We start from the raw sequence: 24,055 nt of genomic DNA on the forward strand, positions 1-24,055 counted from the left end.
TTGTTGGCTGTGAGGTCATGCCAAGACTGTTGTAGGCATATTGATGGGTGGGCCTTGCCCCATGTCCCTGTCAGGAGCCACTCTGGAGGGGTGCTAGTCCAGGCCAAAACTACTCCTTTGGTGTGCTGGGACAAAAGCTACTTTGGATAACAGCAGGCCTGGGCAAGGCCACCTGCTGGGTGTGTCAGGATGGGAGCTGTTTTGGGAGACACTGTTGAATGATCTTTTTAAAAGCATCAAATAGCTACCTACTTTAAAATTCTTCAATGGAAATTCTATTGTTTATTCTTTAATCTGTGAACATTTTAATTTTTAAGATATAAATTAACCTAATAAAATTGCATTTATTTATTTTAATATGTATGGTAGTAGCTAAACTAAGAAACTTACAGTTTTAATTTTTTTCAAACATCCCTAATATAAAATATTTGATATGATAAATTACTTAAATTATCTGGTCTAAAATATACTTGGAAAACCAATTTTTGCATATAAGAAGCTATTGTCTAAAAAGAAACTCAAATTGAAATGTTTGGTAAAACCATAAAATTGATAATGGACAACTGGTTGACAGATTTTAACTTATTCCTATGTGAATAAAGACAGTTGACATAATGTAAGGACAATAATCTGTGACTCTGTTTAATGATTTAGAATATTCGTGGTTTCAATTTCACATCTGTCTTATGTCTACTAGATAAAATAATCATTGTTATGCTAGACTTTTAATATGCTATATTTCAGTGACATTCTCTGATCCTGGCATACCTGAATCTAGGGAAAAACAAGCACTATCTCCACTATTTGCCTATATTTTTCCATTTGGTTTTAAGTTTTAATGTTATTTCCGTATTTTTCCCTGTCAGGCCTTTAGAGAGGCTAGAAAATATTTGATAAAAATCTTATATATATTTTATAGGTAAGTATGCCTCTGTATGAGATGGTTTGATTTAACCAGAATAATTCTAAAATCTTTTCTATGTCTAAAACAAAATATAACTTTTAATTAATCATCTCCAAAGAGCCAGATCAAAATATCAGAAGTAACTACATAATGTGATCCTTCTGCTTTAGGATTTAAAAAATAATTTTAATGTTTATTTATTTTTAGGAGAGAGAGAGAAAGAGAGACAGAACACAGGTAGCAGAGGGACAGAGAGGGAGACACAGAATCCAAAGCAGGCTCCAGGCTCTGAGCTGTCAGCGCAGAGCCCAATGAGGAGCTTGTATCCACAAACTATGAGATCATGACCTGAGTGAGGTTGGATGCTTAACCAAATGAACCACTCCGGTGCCCCTAGGATTTTTAAAATCTTATCTGATAACATGTAGAAAATGGAAAATTAAACTAATTACATTTATTTCTATGAACAAAACATTTTTATTCTACCTATTTAATTTACATATGCCTTTTAAGATTGTTTTCATAAAACATGAATATGGAACTGGTCATTCAGATAAACAAAGCTACAGCAGCTATTTTTCTTTTTTTTTAATATATATTTTTTAATGTTTAGTTTTGAGAGACAGTGTGAGCAGGGGAGGGGTAGAAAGAGGGAGACACAGAATCTGAAGTAGGCTCTAGGCTCCGAGCTACAATGCCCAAAATGGGGCTTGAACCCATGAACTCGGAGATCATGACCTGAGCTGAAGTTGAATGCTCAACTGGCTAAGCCACTCAAGCATCCCTACAATAACTACTTTTCAAAACAGTGTTCACAGTTAGACTTCAGATACTTAATTAGGAGATTAATCTAAGACTTATCTAATAACTGATTAGATAAGTTCTAAAGTCATTTGGTAACTATATGTAAATTACTATAAAAAGTATACAGGTCATATATTTTCATACTTAGAACTAAATCTGAATTTGATGATTTAAAAAAATTTTAACATTTGAGAGACAGAGAGAGACAGCATAAGCAGGGAGGGGCAGAGAGAGAGACACACACACACAGAATAAAAATCAAGCTCCAGGTTCTGAGCTGTCAGCACAGAGCCTGAAACGGGGCTTGAACCCACAGACTGCGAGATCATGACCTGAGCTGAGATTAGATGCTTAACCAACGGAGCCAGCCAGGCACCCCATGAATTTGATGATTGAAGAAATGTCTGCCCTACAATATCTAGAGTTCAGTTTTTTGATAATCTCTGCAAAAAGCTGTTAGAGTACATATAATGCAGAAAGTTAGATTTGGAAAGTCACCGTATTAAACTATATATTATGCTAAGGATCCTGACCTGGATATAAATAGATTTTACATTTAGATAATACAAATATAAACAGTACGTGCCTATAAAAACATGAATAAAACTCCTTGAAAAGCTGTGATTGGTGCCAAGGATCTATTATATTCATTGCATCTTATCTTGAAACATCAAAATAACTTTAGAAAAAGACCTACTGGTTCACCTCGAGGCCCAGGCGGTCCTAGCACTGTGCTATCTTCTCCTGGAAAACCCTATAATGAGCACAGTGATTACAAACAAAATCAGGTTAATAAAGTAAGCTTTGAAGAATGCAGCCTTTCGTTGTCTAACATGTTATGACATCTACAATCTGGCTTTATCTGTTTTAAATGGAAAACTTTTACCTACAAAACTTAGCATAGGATATTTTATATAGTTGTAATTCCTAAATGGTTCTCAGAAGTGCCCATCAGCTTTAATTACATACAAAGCAGTTTAGGAATTTGTTCAAAGTTTCAAGTGTCCAGTGACGTTGCAAATGAAGAGGAGTACTATTATGGTTATTCTTAATCCAGAACAATTTTACTATAAATCTTACTATAAATGTACTAGGCATTTAATCTGGAGTCTCACAATCTCTTTCAACAAGTAATTGATTTTACTTTTACAAAGTTTTACAGACTGCAAAGTACTTTATCATATGTTATTTCATGAATATCTTGACACAACCTATTGAAGACATTTTAATGACTTAAATTTTCATCCCTCGTTATTTGTTTATCTTCTAGAATTTGCAGTATTTCCCACATTGAAAAGTGTTTCTTTTATTCTTTGCAAGTGTTTCCATGCACACTTTCAGAAAGAACACAAACATTAAATATTTAACTTTAGGATTGCAAAGTCAATGCACACACATACCTTTTCTCCTTTAGGTCCTGGCAACCCAGAAAGGCCTGGCTGGCCCTGGTGGCCCTAACAAAAGGACAAGTAAGTAGGCATTCTCCGTATCATTTGTACATGTTCTATCGACCACCAAGGCCAGGCCATTAGATACTGCACTATTCTGAGAGAAAAACAAGATTCATTCTCTATGGGGAAGAAGCCTAAATGAGTTAGCAAGTTTTATCAGTAAGATTTCATCTTAATTTGCATAACTGGAATGACATCTCTAGATAACCATTTTCATGCAAATATACATATTTTAATTTTCAATTATAAATGCTTACCCTATATCCTGGAATTCCTGGTTCTCCATCAGGTCCCATCAATCCTAAATGTCCCTAAAAAACAAAGTAAATATTAGAGAGAAAATGGGCAACTGCTTGAACCATTAAACTTGTACTCTTATTATTTAAAATTTAGAGTTTCTGAGGTATAATATTTTACTTAGTCTGAAATGGAAAAACAAGAAAGAACATTCTAACTTTTGTCTTATTTTTCTTTTGAACCACAAAATTCCTACCAAAAAAATGTCTCTTCAGTTTACTTCTGGTATGAATATTCTTAATCATATTAAGAAAAATACTTTGAGTAGTCAGAATCCTATAGATTTTTAGCAAGTTTTTGGAAATGTAATTGGTATCTGCCAAAGTTTACAGTGTGTGTGTGTGTGTGTGTGTGTGTGTGTGTGTGTATAATGTTTATTTATTTTTGAGAGAAAACAGGGGAGGGGCAGAGAGAGACACACACACACAGAATCTGAAGCAAGTTCCAGGCGCTGAGCTGTCAGCACAGAACCTGATGCTGAGCTTGAACTCATGAACCATGAGTTCATCTGAGAACCTCAGCTGAAGTCAATGCCTAACCGACTGAGCCACCCAGGTGCCCCTGTAACTGTCAAAGTTTATGGTAGATGTGTATCTCTGAATATCAGAGTACAGCCTGAAAGTTTTTTATATTGTCAGGATGGATCATGGAGAATTCCATACTCATTGATAGTTTCAGATGTTTTGATGAACAAAATCTTCAGCTCTGGTCAAAGTTGTTAAAATAGAAATAGTTGACAACTTATGTGTGATAATCACCCTGTGATTGCTCTTAGTATCAATATTTTTCATCTGAGGATACCATATAATTTAAGGGTTAATCAGTAAATGCCTCTGAAGTACTGAAAATGTGACTAAGACAATTTAAAAGAGCAAAAATAATAATCCTAACAATGTCTTATCTTTCACACTATCAAAAGTTTCCACATTAACTCTCCTATTTGAGTTTGAAACTAAATAGGAGATGAGAAAACTAAGGCACAGAATAGGCTCATGTGTAACCAAACATCAGAGTAACCAGAGGTTCTAAATATGATTATTTACCCAAAGAACTCATGCGAACCATCTATCATTAAAGTGGATATAAAGTTAAAATATAAACATAAGTGGATTTCTTATACAGCATGAATAAAAAGATATAAAGGAAAAAATTGCATTATAAGTCATAAAATCCATAAGAAACAAACAATAAACTTGACAGGACAGAGTTAAGAACAGAGTAAAGGAAATAAAACTTTATTAAAGGACATGTGAGATGATATAAGTAAATAGAAAGACATATACTGCTCCTCTACTGAAAGATTCAATATTAAAGGAACTTGAAGAGCTGAACTTAAAGTTCACATGGAAGAGAGAATTACAGAAAGAGCTGAACTTTTCAGAAAAATGAATTATGGAGCACTTGCTCTCTCAAAAGTACCGAAATAGTATAATAATTAAATAGTGTGGTACTGGACCCAGAAATAGGCTAACAGATTCACAGAAGAAAACAGAGAGAATGAAAACAGGTCAATAAATATTTGAGAGTTTAGCGTAGTGGGACATAGATTGACTATTTATTAAATGATTTTGAAACAACTGAAAAAAAGAAAATACATTCTTTACAACTTATTTCACAGCAAAGTAATAAACTTCGTGTGAGTTAGGAATGAACACAAAGCTATAAAAGAATTAGAAGAAGGATACAAAAGAGTATTTTTTATACTTTAGGTAGGGAAGGCATTTCTAATGAAGAAATAAAACCTGTCAAGTAAAACACTGACAAATTTGAGTATATAATAATTAAAACCTCTTGTCCAGCAAAAGATATTAAACAAACAATATTAAAAGTAAAATGACATAAAGGGAAATGTATTTATAATACATTTTGTGACAAATTTAACAAAAATATATTATCTAAAATATGTAAGGAGTTATTACAGTTTAAAAAGAAAAATACAACTAAACCTACTGTAAATCATGTAAAGTGCATATTAAAAGGCAATTTCCAGAAAAAAATAAAAATTACTTCATTGGAATCAGGGAGATGTAAATAGAAAGAAAACGAGACACACTTTCTCATTTATCAGATTGTCAGACATCAAAAGGGTTAATATGAAGGATGGGTGGTGGGAGTGTGGTTGATGAAAGCTTTTGGGAAGGTAGTTTGAGAACATGCATCAATATTTTAAAGGTGAATATTCTTTTTAGACAAAAGCCAAAGTGGGAACCTACTTTGAAGGCAATATTCTGGATTAGTTTCCATGTTTGTTAAAAATTAATCACCTTAAACAAAGTTTTTTAACATATAAGGCAAAAGCAGAAAAACATTAATAATTTAAATAAAAGGAAGAAAGACCTGAAGTGGTAAGATGACATGTCAAATGACCCTGCAATAAGCTTTCCTCAGACAACAGACGGATTATGCAATGCTCTCAAGAAGGCCTTGGTGAAAAGTCTAGAATTCGGGACATTTAATACAGACTAGGAAATGCACAAGCATTTTTGTAGATGAGTTTATGAAAACAGTGAAAACACTAAGTTGAATAAATATTCTGCATCTCTCATGCTATGACTTTCTGAACAGGTCCAAATACATTAGCAATAAAATTTTGCTAGTATAGGTTCAGGAGTATTATGCTACCCTTGTTTCCAACATCAAAAATGTTTACGCAAAAGATTAAATATTATTAGATGTTACAGATATTGATCACAGCCGGTTAAAAAAAAAGTCTCCAGACAAGCATGTAGAGTCCAAGCTTATAAAGAAAAATCATATTTAAGTAAATTTAATTTTCAAAAGCAATGTGCCAATCCTGACAGCATAGTTTTATACAGACGTTAAATTCTGATTTTAAGTGCAAGGCATGTAAACTTTCCTACTTAGCTTAAGAGTTATAATCTGATTTTTTTAAAACTTCATTTCATATTTTATTTCCATTTTGAGTGTTTTCCCCTTTCCCTTTTTCATGTCCAGAAACCACTAAGCCATTTAAGTACTGTGGAATGCTCACAATTCTCCATAGCTCATGGAGGTAGATTATTTTCAATGGAACTATTGCTTTCTCTGTAAAATTAATCAAGGGATGAAACTTTAAAGACATGGATACATTTCTTTTCCGTCCGCAGTGAACTCAGGGCTGGAAAGAAATCACATACTAACCACAGCACCTCTTGTTCCTCTGGCACCCTTAGGACCACTTTCCCCAGTTTGTCCAGGAGTACCTCTGCTTCCCATTTCTCCGGTGGGACCTATTTGTCCTTTATCACCCTGTGGATGTCATTAGTAAGAGAGAAAAGGGAGAAAAAACAAATTTTTATCTAGCCAAATTAACTATATCATATACTCGAATGACACCGGAGATTAATCTGTAAGCAAAATTCCGTAAATAGTAACTTTGGTTTATCTTGACACTAGTAGACACTGCCACGGACAATAATAACATATCATCACCACCTAGGTTATTGTAAAGATATAACTAAAAGTAATTTAGGAGAAATAACATTAAAAAAAGCAGGGGAGATCTGGTGTTCATATTGAGTTACAAATAACCAAGTTTTTTACTTTGAAATTTGTTATGTCTGTCTGTATGCATGCATGCATGCATTTCTTGTTATCATGAGAAAACACAGACTCTATGAGAAACCTGCTTCTATACACAGTTTCAATGCCACAAAGACCTATTTAATGCATACAGGTTCCAGTGTACGGTTCTGTATATTTAGAATCATCACTCACTGGTTTGGAGTCTGCCTTTAAAAATCCATAACATTTTTATATCATTTAACATCCTTCTGAAAACTAGTTACCTTCTGTTTTCCATCAAGCTGACTGATCACTCTCTACCATCAAAATACAGCTGCTTTTAAACAACTTTAAGTGCTATAATTCATTTTCTGGAAGTGGGAATCAATCTGTTCTATTGTAGATAATAAAGTAGATACAAAGAAAAACTAGACTGTGATCACAGTCAGGAAGGAAGTGTTTGATATTCATAATTCCCACAGATGCAGGCTATTGTAAGGACTTATACTGTCTCACTTCTAATATTGATTTTAGATATCACATCAGCTATGATGAACAGACACTTCAGTATTGGGGTTATTTTCATGGGCAAGAACGGCTACTTCTTCTAAAATTCACCTCATTCATTTTTCTTTACCTCTTACTCTAACTAATACTGAGTCTACATTATGACAAAGATGGCCTGGGTGTGTATTAATAGAAATGATAAAATTAGACTTTGGGAACTAGATAGGTGTGATTTGAAGCTAATTATAGTAATATATTCAGAACAGTTGTATTCAAACAACATGAACAAATTATACTTGAAAATCCATACTTGAACAAATTATTGGCCCCATACAGAGATGAATTTTTCATTATAATGTTCTAGAACTTTACATCATATGTCATTTTAGTAAAATATAAAGGAGGCATATAAACCATATTCTTGATTTGAGTTTCTAAGTCAATATATGGGAAATGTAAAATCAATAATTAACCTTTTCAATTTAGATAAACATAGTATTAATAAGCCGAGAAACAATCCTAATGATAATCCTTTCCCTTAACCATTTTACCAAAGTTGTTACTAATAGCACAAGTGGTATAGCATTTTCCTTTCCTCTCTTTTCCTACCCATAGTTTACTGAAGAATTTTTGGCAAACAAGGAAAGGCAAATATCTTCACAGAAACTACAGAGTGAGACATTTGTCTTCAAATAAATAATTAAGGTGATAAATACTCCTAGGTAGAGTTAAATATTAATTTATATAAATGTGCCTTTTAAAACCAAATTTACAGTTCCTTATTACCATATGTCTAATGCAAATAAAAATATCACAGCATTCTATGAGCTTGAGGCACATCAGAAGAAAGAAAGCCATAAAAAGATATTAAAAAAAAATTACCTTTTTTCCTGGGCGACCTCTTTGCCCTGGAATTCCCACAATTCCTTCAGGTCCCTGAATATCGAATATAAAAAAGAAAATAAATTGTTAAAGAAAGGACTAGATGGAATATTTAAATACTTACATCACATAATCACTAAATTGAACACTATGTAAAAATGAGGGTTACTTTTCAACATACTGTGTTTGTATAATTATCTAAAAATAGGTCATGATGATTTAGTGGCCTAGCTGTTAATAGTGACTTAAGTTTACATATACAAACTGGCAAGCTAGATATAGTTATACTGCTCTTTGTTATAGGAAGAAAATTATTTGGTTTCAGTATAACCATTTTAATTAGTGAGACTGTAATCACACTAAACCCAATGCATCCATTTTAGCAGTTCCATGAGCTATCACTGTGGGTTCAATATCTTGAAGGATTATAATATATGATTTATATTGGATTTATATATGATTATGTACATAATATATATAACATGGTCAAGTTATATATATAGAATCTCAAAATTGTTTTGGGGTAGTAGATTAAGGAGGGTTTCTTTGGTCTGTGGAAGAAACGAGAGAGGGAAATAGGTGGAGAAAAAAGAGGTAGTCCTATTCAACTTTAAAACAGTATTTTCATTTCAGTCTGTATTTTATTTATACAAGGTAGACTTAAAGTTTCCAATACACACTTTTTTTAGTAAAAATTGGCTAAAATATTTTAGATGTCATGTGAACTTGCAGATCAACAATAATTAGGCTTAAATGAGATTCACGGTAAGCCAGGATACAAGTTCTGAAATGGCCAACAATTAATCACAGCACTCCTTGCATTCGTTTGGAAATGAAAATGGAAATCTCAAATTTGTGTCCCAAAGCTTGGCAAACTGCAAAAATGATGTAGACAAGAAATAAATTGTGGTTTACCACTGTGCTATGGCGGCTCTTGATAAATATTTGTTGAACGAATAAACAGATACCTAAGGAAGTGACTCATGCGCTATGGCCCTCAGCAAATGCTCTTGTAGCCTCAGAAAGTCACTGAATTTAGAAGCCAAAATGGTTAAGTTCTTTTGCTGTAGTTCTAGCTGCATCCAGAGGTCGAAATGATAGTTGCACTAACCTGAGATTTCTTTGTGGTTAATACGGACTTTTATAAAGAGGCAGATTAACTTTCATTATAGGTGACTGGTGTGAGCTTTTAAAAGTCAGACTTCTAGTTTCATTCACCTCACAGCAATATGACCTTAGGTAGATTGTTTAACTTCTAAAGGCCTCAGTTTCCTGTTATATAAAAGAAGTATTAACAATACTTCTTCAAAGGGTTATTAAGATTAAATGAGATAATGCATATAAAGCTAAAAAGAACTGGACTTACACTGAAGAATTTAGCTCAATGTTAGTTCTCACTAATGTCTGCTGCCTTTTTCAGGTATATTATGTAACATTTAAATATATATAAAAAGATCTTAGAAGGTGCAATAAATACCCATGCACCCACCATCCACTTTAAGAAAGAGAAGTAACATACATATGTAATTGAAGTCCCATATGCACACATACCTTTCCAAACACATTACCCTCTGCCCTCACTCAGGTGCAACCAAGGCCCTCAATGTATCATTCCCAAGCGTTTGTTTATACTGTTACTCTATTTGGATGTATCTCCAAGCAATATATGGTAATGTGCATTTTTCAAACTTCAAATAAGCATACTTCATGCACTCATTGGAAACATTTTTAACACACATTTTGTTTTCGAAATTAATCAGTGTCTTTAATCCATTCACTTTCTCTTTTTAATCCTATGGGATTCTATTTTCTTATCAAACCACAACTAATTTAACCACTGTCTTACTGATGAATTTTTGGTGTGTGTGTGTGTGTGTTTGTGTGCGTGTGTGTGTTTTCTGATACAGGTAATGCTTGTGCATTCCTCTATGTGCCACGTCAAAAGTTGTTTTTTTGTTTTTATTTTTTGGGTTTGTTTTTTTATTGGATAGTCCCTGAAGTTAAATTGCTGGGTTGTAGAAAATATACACAGATAAGTATACAAGATATTGTGAAATTATTCTCCAAAGTAGTTTTGTCAATTTCCATTCCCACAGCAATGTTTCAGAATCCAACTACTTCAAATCTTCGTAAAGCTTGGTACTCTCAGACTTACAATATGTCCATTTCCTTGCAGTAAATGATATATTACTTGTGCTTCCAATTTGCATATTTCTGATTATTAAGGAGGAATGATTATCTATTCATATAGTTATTTCACATCTCTATGTGAATCTCTGGCTCTTATCTTCTGCTCAGTATTCTCCTGAGCTGTCCTTACTGAGTTATACATAAAAGTTTTTATATATATTCCTGATACTTATATTTTGGTCATTCTATATAACACATATCTCTTCTTTCAGCCTGCAGCATATTTTTTCATTTTGTTTAATGTAACTTCTGATTAACATGTTTGTGATTTTAACATAGTCATATCCATCAGTATTTTCTTCTTGTCTTATTTTCTTTTAGTGTTTAGGAGATCCTGACTGCTTCCCCTCCCTCCATGAGGTCATAAAATGTTCTCATAACTGTTCTCATGTTTAACATTTTGATTTTCACAATTAGGCCTTTAATTGGAGTTTCATTCTTTTGTGTGTATGTATGTGCACTGATGTGAAGGAGTTGTTTTATTTTATTTTGTTTTCCATTTGGATAGCCAATTGTGCCAGTACCATTTATTGAATATTTCATCCTTTCCTTAATGATCTACAATCTGTATTCAATTTATCATACTTCAAGTTTCAAAATATACTAAGCTCTTTGAAACTTCAAGTTTCAAAATAAACTAAGTCAAGGTTACCTTCTATTTCCATTGGTCTCTTTGCCTTCTGTGAATGAGCATGACACTGATTAAATTACTCTAACTTCCAGTCATAAGTTAGGATATCAGGTAGGGCAAGTTCTACCTTCTATACACCACTCTGCCCCCACCCCTCATAACTTGTTCTTGAAAACTGTCTTAATATTGGTGCTTTGTTCTTCAACATAAATTTTAAAACTCTTTTTCATCAATCAGGACCTATAATAATTCTTATAGGGATTTTGACTAAAATTGTACTGAATTTATGGGCTAATCTAGGGGAGAATTGGTAATTTTTAAATATTGAGTCTTGTTATCCGTGAATATAAACTATCTTTCCATTTATTTGGGTCTTTGTTAATAAACATAATTTTTTCAAAAAAAATTTGCAAACGTTTTATTAGATTTATTCCTAGTAGTTTAATTTTGTTGCTGATTCTACTATAAATAGTATTTTTTAAAAGTTTATTTATTTATTGAAAGTGAGGGAGAGAGCAAGCAGGGGAGGGGCAGAGAGAGAAGAGGAGAATCCCAAACAGGTTCCGTGCTGTCAGTGCAGAGTCGGACACGGAGCTCAGTCCCATAAACTGTCACATCATGACCTGAGTTGAAATCAAGAGTCGGATGCTCAACTGACTGAGCCACCCAGGCACCCCAGTAAACAGTATTATTGCTTATTGCTGGTGAAGAAGAATGGAACCTATTTTTGTATACTTGTATATTTAGCATCTTGCTAAAATCTCATTAATTCTAATAATTTGTCTGTAGATTAGTTCTCTTGTACTGTACTGGTTGGGTTTCTGAGTAAATATTGAATAGAAATGGTCAATAGTGGTGATTTTTGCTCATTCTTTAAAGTTCCACCATTAAGTATGATAGTCAATGTGGATATTATATTTTACTAAATGCTTTTTGTTTCATTTATTGAGATATTTTTTCTTTCTTTAATTTGTAAATATGTGACTTCAATGTATAACTTTTTAAAAGTGTTAGGCCTTTGCTGCAAAACTTTTATAAGAGTGGATTCATCAGCACTTCACAAGAGCAATGAATTCAACTATTCAGGTGTCAGCCAACACTACCGCATGGCAATGCTATCTGCCGACCAACAATGCAGTTTAGGCATCAGTGTGTTTATATATTAAAATACTAATAAAATTTGTTGAGAATATAAAAATAAGTGACAGCCATCTCACAAATGTGTATAATTGAGAAATTTGTTATTAGTCTGCAAGATGACTTGCACATTCTTCAAACTTTGACTCTCGCCTCAGTGTCAAGTTAATAACCTTGCCTTACACTGCACTGAGATACAGTAGCAATTAAACAAGAGCCATCTCTTTCCCACACCCTACATACCGCCTTATGTACACCCATATTCTGCCTCCCTTCTCTTACAAAGGAAGAAGTTTCCCTGTTTCTTGTCTGAAGCCAGCTCCTCCCTGTGTCTAAAGCCCAGGTCCTCTTCATGGCCTTCTCTGAACACTTGAACTATCAGTTTTTTTCCCTTGACTGAATCATTTCTAATAGCAATTAAATAAGCTAGATAGCACTCATTAAAAAAATAAAAACAAAACCCTTTGTTGACCTCATGCCCCTCCCTCCCTTCTTTCTAATCACTCATTCAATTTCTCATCTACTTTTCTAGTTCAATCTTTGCTTCCCCATCACAGCACAGCTTTTTGAAAGACTTATTCATGCTCACTGTCACTATTTCCTTACTTCTCATCCCCTCTTCATTTGGGCTTTTGTTCTTACCACAGCCCTGAAATTGCCTCCTTTTCAGGTCACCAAGTAACCTTCATATAGACAAATCCAATAATCCAATGGCTCATTTTATCTCAAACTTTTTTCATTCTTGAAAAATTTTAAGCTTTTGTTTATGTGGAAGCATGCTTCCCAAATTTTCTACTTCCTTATATAACATCTTCTTATATTCTCGTGATTCCTAAAATTATGTTGCCTGTCCTGACTGTACCACTGACCTTCCGGTTATTGCAGCTACTGACATCTTTTTGAATTTCTAATAGGCATTTCAAACTTTATGTGCCCCAAACTGAACCCTTGAATTACCCCCTCAAACCTCGAAAACTTGTCTCTCCTTGCCTTCTCCATCTCTGCTATAATGCAGCAGTATTTTGAAAATTATCAAAATTGCTTTTTAATTTTGCCTTTTTGAATATATGAACTTTTCCCTATTCACAGGTTGAGGGGGGTCATATGCCCAAGGGTTGTATGTATTAAGAGAACTTTTTTTTTTTTCTTTGCTTCCAACTTCAATAATTCACAAGTTGACCCTGGAGCCAGTACACAGGGCTGTCCTGTATTATAGAGAAGACATACTTTCCATCTATTGCAATAGAACTCTAAGGCTTTTATGAGATGATTAAAAAAAAATCAGAATATGACATAGAGAAAATAGAGAGAAAGCCAGGTTTNTTTTTTTTTTTTTTTCACTTTTGGTTCTAGGAGAATGCAGGAGGCAAAGAGGAAGGGAGAGACCTAGATGTTCAGATTTTCCTCTTTCTGAGTTTCGGCACAGTGAATCTCTTGTTCCCCACTACCTCTTCAGGAGGCAGGAAAGGTACCTTCTCTCTAGATAGCACTTGGTTTACGGCCATATCAGTTTGGATGTTCAGGAAAATCAAAAACATTTGTTAAATTTTCCCGAGCTACTCCTTGATTTCTATATAATGTAGACGGCAACTTAGAAATACGTGGGGAACTTGTGTGTGTGTGTGTGTGTGTGTGTGTGTGTGTGTGTGTGTGGTGGGGGAGTGGTCATTACTCTAGAAAGACATGACTCTGTCATAACAGAGGATGAGCAGACTTCCTGGGTTAGAGCTGAATGAGAATCCAGAAGACCTGTGAGGGATGTGCAGATTAGTGGAAGCTGATAGGGAATCCCTTCATAAAAAGGAAATGAAAATCATGAGTTGCAGACATCATCATCAGAGTCCAGCAGGGTAGGCAGAAGCAAACTGACGAGCTGTCCCTATCTTAAACACCTGCACCTAGATCCAAGGCTTCCTCATCCTTACCATCACCAGACACTCAGGCTCTCTAATGGAAAGGAGTAAAAGAGGGAGTCCAAGAGCTGATAGGTTTGAGAAGCAACATCGTAAGAGTCTGACCATTACCTATAGAGACTACTAATTTATAGGAATAGATTGTTTAAGCTTTAAACTGAGTTGGGTTTAAAATTTTCCTTTGCCCCAGTCCCCAACCACTCCTCACTAATCAGTAAGTTAGAGCTTGTGAGGAAAACCAAATAAACCAAAAATAATGAAATCACACACATCCACAAATGTAAATATCAATTCGTAGCTCTGTAATATATTTAATGATATGATCACCAATACAGTTGCTCCAGGCAAAAACAGTGATTTATTCTTCATTATTTGTTCCCTCCTCTCAACATCCAAACAATGAGCAAATATAGTCAGCTATATCTCCAAAATATGTCTTAAATGGGATCACTATCTTCTATCTCTATTGTTCCACCATATCACTTTTCATCTACATGACCGTGAAAGCCTTCTAAATCCACTTTTACCCTCATAGTCTATTTCTTCAGGGTTCTCCAAACGATCACTAAATTAACATTTAGTGAAATTAACATTTCAAACCTCCTGACCTGTTTAAAATCTTCCAAATGGCTGCCCAGTGAAATCAGAATCATCTCCAAATCTCTTATCATGGCCTGTAATCCTCTACGTGATCTGACTGCTTTTATTTCTCGGACATTATGTTTTCAAGTCCATCACTCCATTCCAGCTACTTAGCCATTTTCTCCCCCCACACCTGCCCCTTTCTAACAGTGCATCTAATAAATGCCCCTTCTGCTGTAGGGCATTTGCATTAGATGTTCCCTCTACCTAGAAAGTTTTACTTAGATATTCACATGACTGGCTGCTTCTTATCTTTAGACATCTGGTTCAATGTAACCCTAAGTAGTCCTTCTGTGATCATTATGACCTAGTCACTCTTTATCTTATTACCATGTTTTCTTTTCCTCACAGCACTTATCCCTATCAGAAATTATCATTCTTGTTCACATTGCTTTTCCACACTGCAGTGTCAAGTTCTAAGACAGCACGGACTTTGTCCTGTTTTGTTTATTGCTGTAACATTAGTACCCAGAACTGTGCCTGGCATATAAATGATGATTAATAAATATTTAATAAATGAATTATAGAACACATGCCCAAAGTAGAAAATATTTAGCCTTAATCAGACAGTAACCGAGGCCACTTGGTATTCATTTGTAAAGAAATAACATCTTAAAAAACATGTACTAAAGTTGGTAGTAAAACTAAATGTTATAAATGAAAGGTGAAGAGTAGTGAGACATTTTTATACTCCCTTTTAATTTCTAAGAACTGTAACATATGGATCTACTAGGAATATTTTGCACAGTAAACCTTTGTACATTTGAAGAACACATTACATGGGAAGAAGGGGATTGCTATTGCATTTTCTTCTGTCATTATAATCAGAAAGATTTCTCCTGGTTCCTTTGTCCATATCTTTTTTTCTCTTCAAAGACAGTTTACTTCTCCTTTTTGTGGGATTGAGGGAGGATGTTGAGGGGATGCGGGGCTATGGGATGGGGTGGTAAACTTCCACTGATATTAGGCTGGTTTATTTTAGTGCTTGCTCGAAAATGCCTAAGAAATATCTTGCTCCAAAATGTTTGCTTTTAAAAAGCAACCCTACCATAACCCATTTGTGGATTTAGAGGCTTGCAAGGCAGACTAGAAAAATAGCAACATTTTCTAAATGTGCATATTTTAGTAAATTTCTTCAATAATTACTAAAATAAGAATGTTTTTATATGCTGACGGAGAATAGTTGGCTTTATGTTGAGCCTACTCATTAAATAGAAGAAGGAGGGGGTGCTGGGGTGGCTCAGTCGGTTGGGCTTCTGACTTCAGCTTAGGTCATGATTTCACAGTTCGTGGGTTCGATTCCCAGATTCTGTGTTTCCCCCTCTCTCTGACCCTCCCCTACTCACGCTGTCTCTCTCTCTCTCAGAAATAAGTTTAAAATAAACATTAAAAAATTAAAAATAAATAAATAGAAGGAGTTGGGATTCCAGTCTATTACTTTAAATATGGGAGAGTAGCTATACTGTCTTGAAAGTAACACATCACATCTATTCTTAAACAACTTTGAGATATAATTCATATACCATATTATGAACCTGTTTAAAGTGTACAATTCAATGAGTTGTGCAACTATTACCAAAATCAATTTTAGAACATTTTCATCACCCCCAAAAGAAACCTGTACCCATAAGCAGTCACTTCCCATTTCCTCCCAACCACCACCCCTCCTACCCCTAGGCAACCACTGACCTACTTTTGGCCTATACAGAAGTGCCTTATTTGGGACATGTAATATATTATACGGTCTTTTGACTGGCTGCTTTCAGTAAGCATAATGTTTGTTTTTTTTTTTTTAAATGCTTATTTATTTAGAGAGAAGACAAGTATAAGCAGGGGAGGGGCAGAGAAAGAGGAAGAGAGAGAATCCTATGTAGGGTTCGATCTCATGAACTGTGAGATCATGACTTCAACTGAAATCAAGAGTCTGACACTTAACTGATTGAGCTACCCAGGCACCCCTAAGCATAATGTTTTCAAGGTCTATCAATGTTGTAGCATGTCAGCATCCCTCCTCATCAGGGAAATACAAATCAAAACCACACTGAGATACCACCTCACACCAGTCAGAGTGGCTAAAATGAACAAATCAGGAGACTTTCGATGCTGGCGAGGATTTGGAGAAACGGGCACCCTCCTGCACTGTTGGTGGGAATGGAAACTGGTGCGGCCTCTCTGGAAAACAGTGTGGAGTTTCCTCAGGAAAATAACAATAGAACTCCCCTAGGACCCAGCAATAGCACTGCTAGGAATTTACCCAAGGGATACAGGAGTGCTGATGGATAGGGGCACATGTACCCCAATGTTCATAGCAGCACTCTCAACAANTGTTGTAGCATGTATGAGTACATCATTTCTTTTCACTGGCAAGTAATAGTCCATTGAATAGACATACTAAATTTATTAATATACATGTACAAATCATCAGTTGATCATTTGGGTTATTTTGGCTATCATAAAGAATGCTTCTATAAACATTCAGGTACAAATTTTTGTTTTAACTCAGCTTTCAATTCTATTGGGTATATACCTAGGGATAGAATTAGTGGAACACATAGTAGCTCCATGTTTGACAATTTGAGAAACTGTCAAATTGATTTACAAAGTGGCGGCACCATTTTACATCCCATCAGCAAGTATATTTACATCTTCATCAACACTTGATATTTTGTTTTTTTTAAATTTTTAATTTCTTTTATTATAACCATCCTAGTCAAGTGAAGTGGTATCTCATTGTGGTTTTATTTGAATTTTCCTATGTGAATTTTATTTGAATTTGTCAGTGTTCACATTATCATATAATCTGAGATCAGGAATCTTGCTAATCTTGTTCCCCTTGGTATCCCACTGCTTAGCAGAGCTCTTAATTCATAGAAGGTACTCAAAAATTTCAGTGAATTAATGAATGGACAAATATACTTTATAGAGTCACAATCTGTGAGGCTAATAAAATTTTGGAACATCCTGTTAATGCTTTTTTTTTTTTTTTTAAAGCTATGGAACATTTTCTTCCAAAGACAACCTATACAGGATTTCATGTTAGATATACATACAAAGATTTTCTTCTGACTCCAGTAGTAATAGAAGAAACACTTGCCCATTCAGCATCCCTCCCTGACATAGTCATCTTGGGAGGCTCTGCACAGCACCAATCCCTTTATTATGTGTAATGTGTAAACTGAGAAACCAAAGAATGACTCACCCAACAATGTACAGCTCTTTAGTGGTAGAGCAGGGACAGTGGTAGAGCAATTCTTGCATAATGGTCAGTGCAGAGGTCTTTCTATTTCTGGGTTGCTTTATGACACAACAGTTCAGAACAAACAAGCCTAAGACCAGAGTCATAAAAATCATTCAGAAGATAAAGATTTAAATAAGTCCTTTACTCCTTAGTGTCACTGACCTCAAATTTCCAAACTTATTATTTTTTTGGGGTTTCCAAGGAAATTAACTCAGAAATAAGAGTCATGTATACCTTATCATTCTTTTCTAAGCTCTTTTATCTTTCCGACTTTGCTTTGTAAGATCCTATTGAGAAAGCTCCTTAGCTTTATTTTGCTTCATCTTTTCTTGAGATATTTTCCTATTCCCAATGATCATACCACTCTATCCATACAGATGGGAAAAAATAACACTTTAATAAATCCAGCCAAGTTTTGTCCTAACAGTATAAAACAAGACAATTTCATTTTTGCACATGCAACTTTTAACTTCCATGGCTTCACATCTGTTTAGATGTTAGATTGTACAGAGATAGACTTTTAAAGAAATGGGTGACAGACCATAAGTCAGGCAGATGTTTCTTCTCAAATGCTTCCAATTTTTTTTCCTATACAGAGTTATGCATTTAGGCAACTGAACACTGTAGCATAGAATTCAAGCATAAAATATACATTTTAGAATTAAGTAGTCTAAATCTTAGATTTGGGAATTTGTTACTGATGCTTCTTTTACCTTATTTTTCAACCTAGTTCTCATTTTCTAATCTTCTAGAAAGTAAGAAGAGCATTTCTTCCCTTGAAAAATAAATTTTATTTCTTTTTTCTCACTGTCTTTCTTGTTTATTTTTTAAGAATAGGTAGCATCTTTGTGACATTGTCTAAGGAAGAATTTTTTTAAGTGAAAAATAAATCCAACATCAGTCTTTCTGATTAAGCAATATTTCCCTGGATCATAAAATTCTTCTGAAAAAAATGTGCCATGGTATTTTTATTGGGTTTATGAGCTGAAAGGCATTTAAAATTCCAAGGAGAACAACAAAAAGAATAAAAAAGAAACACACATGTGTTGATACTAAAAAAAGGCACCAAAGATGTGTACAAGGCAAGATTGTTCTTGTGAAAAATTATGAAGCAGACGAAATCTGTGTTTATCATTTTTCCATGTCTTGTTTTGAGCCCCTTTTTTCATCTCTGTTCTGCCCATCACCAGCTGTCAGGCTGCATCCCTATCTGGGGTTCCTATCTGTTATCCTATTGCATGGTGAGACCTTTTACTTAGTTCTGTGTTCTCCTCACCAATATTTACGACTCTGCTGGGGAAGTAGGCTAGGTGATTGAAAAGATCCTGACATGAATTCTCAGAATGATAATCACACTTTTTCACCATTTGTTACATGAGTTCTCTCTGAGTCCTGCCCTGATTAGTCCTCTAAAAAAGATGAAAATGTCAAGAGCCCCAAAAAGGCAAAACACAACCCCAAGGCTGATCACCTCATGGAGTAGTGTGGCTTAGAGGTGTAGAAGTCACAGAATAAAGGAGCTAGAGTCAGTTCTGCCATCTGTGATATACTTACCTTTCTCTGAGCCTTTTTTTTTTTTTTTTTTTTTCAGTTGTAAAGTGGGGAAAATAAAGCACCACTAGATTACTGGACAGATGCTGCGGGAAAATGTAAGTGAAATTCTATTGCTCAGTGTCTGGACCAATAGTTTGAAGATAATTTGGGGGGATGATTTCCCAATGCTTTATATTTGCTGGAGTGAAACACCTATCATTTCCAGGACTGAGAGGAGAAATGGGCACTTTCCCACTTACATAAAACCAAGGGGGAAAAAAGATTCAATTTGCCAATTGATAAAAACAGGAGACATTTCTGATTTATCCTCAAACTTCAAATGTCACTTTGAAACACACTGGTACAGTTATCTATTATTTTGGAGAAGATGTGAGATAGCATTATTTTAACTGATACTAAAGGTATTATAGTTATGGGTAAATGATATGAATGGAAAGGTAGCCAGTTTGTGCTTCATTTTTGGTTTTGTTGTATTCTTTCAGATAGAGCTTCTTAGTTCTTGATATGTAATTGAGATTACTGGGGGGCAGAAACTATCTTTAAAAGGCTGCATAACCCCTAGAGTATGGCAAAAGAGAAATAACTTTCTAGTAGGGTCGTAAGTAATGACTCCTAAGATATGAGAATATCTTCAAAGCAAGAACTTGGAAAAGTAAAGAGAGAATAATCTTGGAGAAGAACTCATGTTTAAACATGTGAGATAAGAGGAGGAGACAAGATGGCGGAGAAGTAGGGAGATCCATACATTTCACTCGTCCCCATCTCTCAAATGGACAAGGCTTGAAGCCATAGGAACCCTTACAGAATCCAGCAGTTTGGGAGGAAAAGGGGACAGAGTCCGCTGAGAAAACCTTATAGCATGAGTGTGAGCTGGGGAAGATAAAAACGGGCCAGGACCAGAGATACGAAGGGAGGGGTGGGAGCCCCCTTTGCGGGGAGCCACGGTGAGTCAGTGAGTGGAGGGGAAAAGAAAGAGCAGCTGAAACTGCTCAAGAAACTCAAAAGAGTTGCAACACGTGGTTTGAGAGGGGACTGGGGCGCTGCCATTTTTCTCCCCACAACCACCAAGGTGGAGCCTCAGGGAGCTGCCTGTGGGTTGCAGTGGAGGCCCACCTACATCCCTGATAGAGAGCTGCTTTTTTTTTTTTTTTTTTTAAATTGGAGACTGGGACAAGACCAACATGGATGCACTACCGTGATTAATTCTAGATCAATCCTTTCTATTCAGATATATCTTCCCTTGTCTTATTTGTACCCTTCCCCTCTGCTGGACTGGGCACTCTGGTCACTGGTTTGCTTAAACAGTCACATTTAATCCATTCTCTAGATGTATATTCTACACCTCCACCGCTACCTTTCTATCACTCTCTCTGGAGTAATCAGACTATATAGTTTCTCTAAGGAACATTATCTTAATTTCTTTCTTATTGCTTCTTACCATATTTTCCTCTTTCTTTCTCTGAATTAAGCCTCTTAGTCTCTCTGCCTGGTCATTTCTCTTCCAGTTTCACTTCCTCCCTGCCCTGTCATTTCTCTCTTTGGATATGCTCTTCCATCAGCATGTCCAGTTGTAGCTGGGAATTCTGGTTTTATGCTTTTACATTGACCTTTGTCTTTTGGGTTTTTTTTTTCTTTTCTTCTTTTTTCTTTTTCTTAAAATTTTTATAATTTGGTTTTCCTCCTTCCTCTTTTTCTTTTCTCTTCATTTTTTTCTTTTTCTTTTTCCCTTTTGGTTTGTGTGTTTGTTGGATTTGTCTGCATGTTTGTGTGCCTTTGTTCCCTGTGTGCTTGTCTGTCTGTTTTCTTTTCCAGGGCTACCTCAAGAAACAATCCAAAGTACACATGGTGGAGAGTTCCAAATACCACTATGAGTAGGGAAATAAAATAACCAAAGTCTCAACAAGAGAGACCAAGAGACACCATTCAAAGAACACTTCCTGAATGGACAGGCCCTGGACAGTCAAAGAGCCTTCTTTAATACAGCAGTACTCGCAGGTGTAAAGTGCATAACAAGCTTTTAAAACAAACAAGAGACAGAAAGGTAGCCAAAATGATGAAACGGAATAGCTCTCCTCTAGAGAAATTCCAATAAGAAATAACAGCTAAAGAACTGCTCACAGAAGATATAAGCATCATAACTGAACAAGAATTTAGAACAATAGTCATAAAATTAATCACTGGGCTTGAAAAAGGCATGGAAGACATCAGAGAAACTATTGCTACAAAGACTATGGAACTTAAAAATAGTTGTGATGAATTAAAAATGCTATAAATGAGATGCATAATAAAATGGAGGTGTCCACTGCATGGATTGAAGAGGCAGAGAGGAGAATAGGTGAATTAGAAGACACAATTATAGAGAAAGAGGAAGCCGAGAAAAAGAGAGATAAACTGATCCAGGAACACAAAAGGAGAGTTTGAGAGCTGAATGATACAATCAAACAGAACAATATCCGAATCATAGGAATTCCAGAAGAGGAAGAGAGAGGGAAAGGCGCTAAAGGAGTCCTTGAACAAATTATAGCAGAGAACGTCCCCAATCTGGGGAAGGAAACAGACATTGAAATCCAAGAGGCACAGAGAACTCCCCTCAGATGTAACTTGAACCGATCTTCTGCATGACATATCATAGTGAAACTGGCAAAATATAAGGACAAAGAGAGAATTCTAAAAGCAGTTAGGGAAAAAAGGGCCCCATCGTACAGAGGGAAACCTATCAGAGTGGTGACAGACTTATCTACTGAAACTTGTCAGGCCAGATAGGAATGGCAGGAAATCGTCAATGTGATGAACAGAAAAAAATATGCAGCCAGGAATCCTCTATCCAGTAAGCCTGTCATTCAGAGTAGAAGGAGAGATAAAAGCCTTTCCAAATAAACAGAAATTGAAAGAATTCATCACCACTAAACCAGCCCTACAAGAAATCCTGAGGGGGACGCTTTAAGGGAAATGTTAGAAGAAACAAAAGGTACCAGAGACACCACCACAAGCATAAATCCTACAGAGAACACAATGACTCTAAACCCATATTTTTCAATAATAACACTGAATGTAAATGGACTAAATGCTCCAATCCAAAGACAGAGGGTAGCAGAATGGATAAAAATACCAAAATCCATCTATTTTCTGTCTACAAGAAACTCATTTTAGACCTGAGGACACTTTCAGATTGAAAGTAAGGGGATGGAGAAATATCTATCATGCTACTGGAAGTCAAAAGAAAGCTGGAGTAGCCATACTTATATCAGACAAATTGGACTTTAAAGTAAAGGCAGTGACAAGGGATGAAGAAGGACATTATATAATAATTACAGGGTCTATCCTGCAGGAAGAGCTAACAATTATAAATCTCTATGCACCAAATATGGAGGCACCTTAATACATAAAACAATTAATCACAAACAGAAACAATCTTATGGATAAGAATGTGCTAATAGCAGGGGACTTTAATACTCCACTTACAGAAATGGATAGATCAACTAGATAGAAAGTCGCTAAACGAACAATGGACGTGAATGACACACAGGACCAGATGGATTTGACAGACATATTTGGAACTCTACATCCTGAGGCCATGGAATTCACTTTCTTCTCAAGTGCGCATGGAACATTTTCCAAGATAGATCACATCTAGGACATAAAGCATCCCTCAATAAATATAAAATAATTGAGATCATACCAGTCACACTTTCACATCACAATGCTGTGAAACTTGAAATCAACCACAGGAAAAAGGCTGGAAAACCCCCAAAACATGGAGGTTAAACAACACCCTACTGAAGAACGAATGGGCCAATCAGTCAATTAGAGAAGAAATTAAAAAATATATGGAAACAAATGAAAATGAAAATAATTTGAACTCATTGGGATGGGGCAAAGGCAGTCTTAAGAGGAAAATACACTGCACTCCAAGCCTATTTCAAGAAATTAGAAAAACCAAAGTACAAAATCTAACAGAGCAGTTAAAGGAACTAGAAGGACAGCAACAAGAGCACCCCAAACCCAATAGGAGAAGAGAAATAAAAAAAATCAGGTCAGAAATAAACAATATAGAATAAAAAAACACAGTTGAACAGATCAATGAAACCAAGAGTTGGTTTTCTGAAAAAATAAACAAAATTAACAAACCTCTAGCCAGACTTATCAAAAAGAAAAGAGAGAGCACCCAAATAGACAAAATCATGAATGAAAATGGACTTATTACCACCAACGCCTCAGAAATACAAGCAATTATCAGGGAATGCTATGAAAAATTATATGCCAACAAACTGGACCACTTAGAAGAAATGGACAAATTCCTAAATACACACTCATTACCAAAATTCACATGGGAAGAGATAGAAAATCTGAACAGACCCATAACTAGTGAAGAAGTTGAATCAGTTATCAAAAACCTCCCAA

At 35.3% G+C, this 24,055-nt stretch overlaps 1 protein-coding gene across 1 annotated transcript in view; it reads right to left on the bottom strand.

Annotated features, from left to right (window-relative positions):
- Positions 1-24,055, bottom strand: part of COL24A1 (collagen type XXIV alpha 1 chain) — a 374,970-nt gene that overhangs the window by 91,533 nt on the left and 259,382 nt on the right. Inside the window, exons 38-42 of the mRNA XM_077771041.1 lie at positions 8,350-8,403; positions 6,598-6,705; positions 3,417-3,470; positions 3,109-3,162; positions 2,406-2,462 (exon numbers count right to left, since the gene is read on the bottom strand). Of these exons, the coding sequence (XP_077627167.1) occupies positions 2,406-2,462; positions 3,109-3,162; positions 3,417-3,470; positions 6,598-6,705; positions 8,350-8,403 (327 nt within the window). The remainder of the gene's footprint in view (positions 1-2,405; positions 2,463-3,108; positions 3,163-3,416; positions 3,471-6,597; positions 6,706-8,349; positions 8,404-24,055) is intronic.

This window comes from Crocuta crocuta, unplaced genomic scaffold (genome assembly GCF_008692635.1).
Source record: "Crocuta crocuta isolate KB4526 unplaced genomic scaffold, BGI_CrCroc_1.0 scaffold125, whole genome shotgun sequence".
Classification (NCBI taxonomy): domain Eukaryota; kingdom Metazoa; phylum Chordata; class Mammalia; order Carnivora; family Hyaenidae; genus Crocuta; species Crocuta crocuta.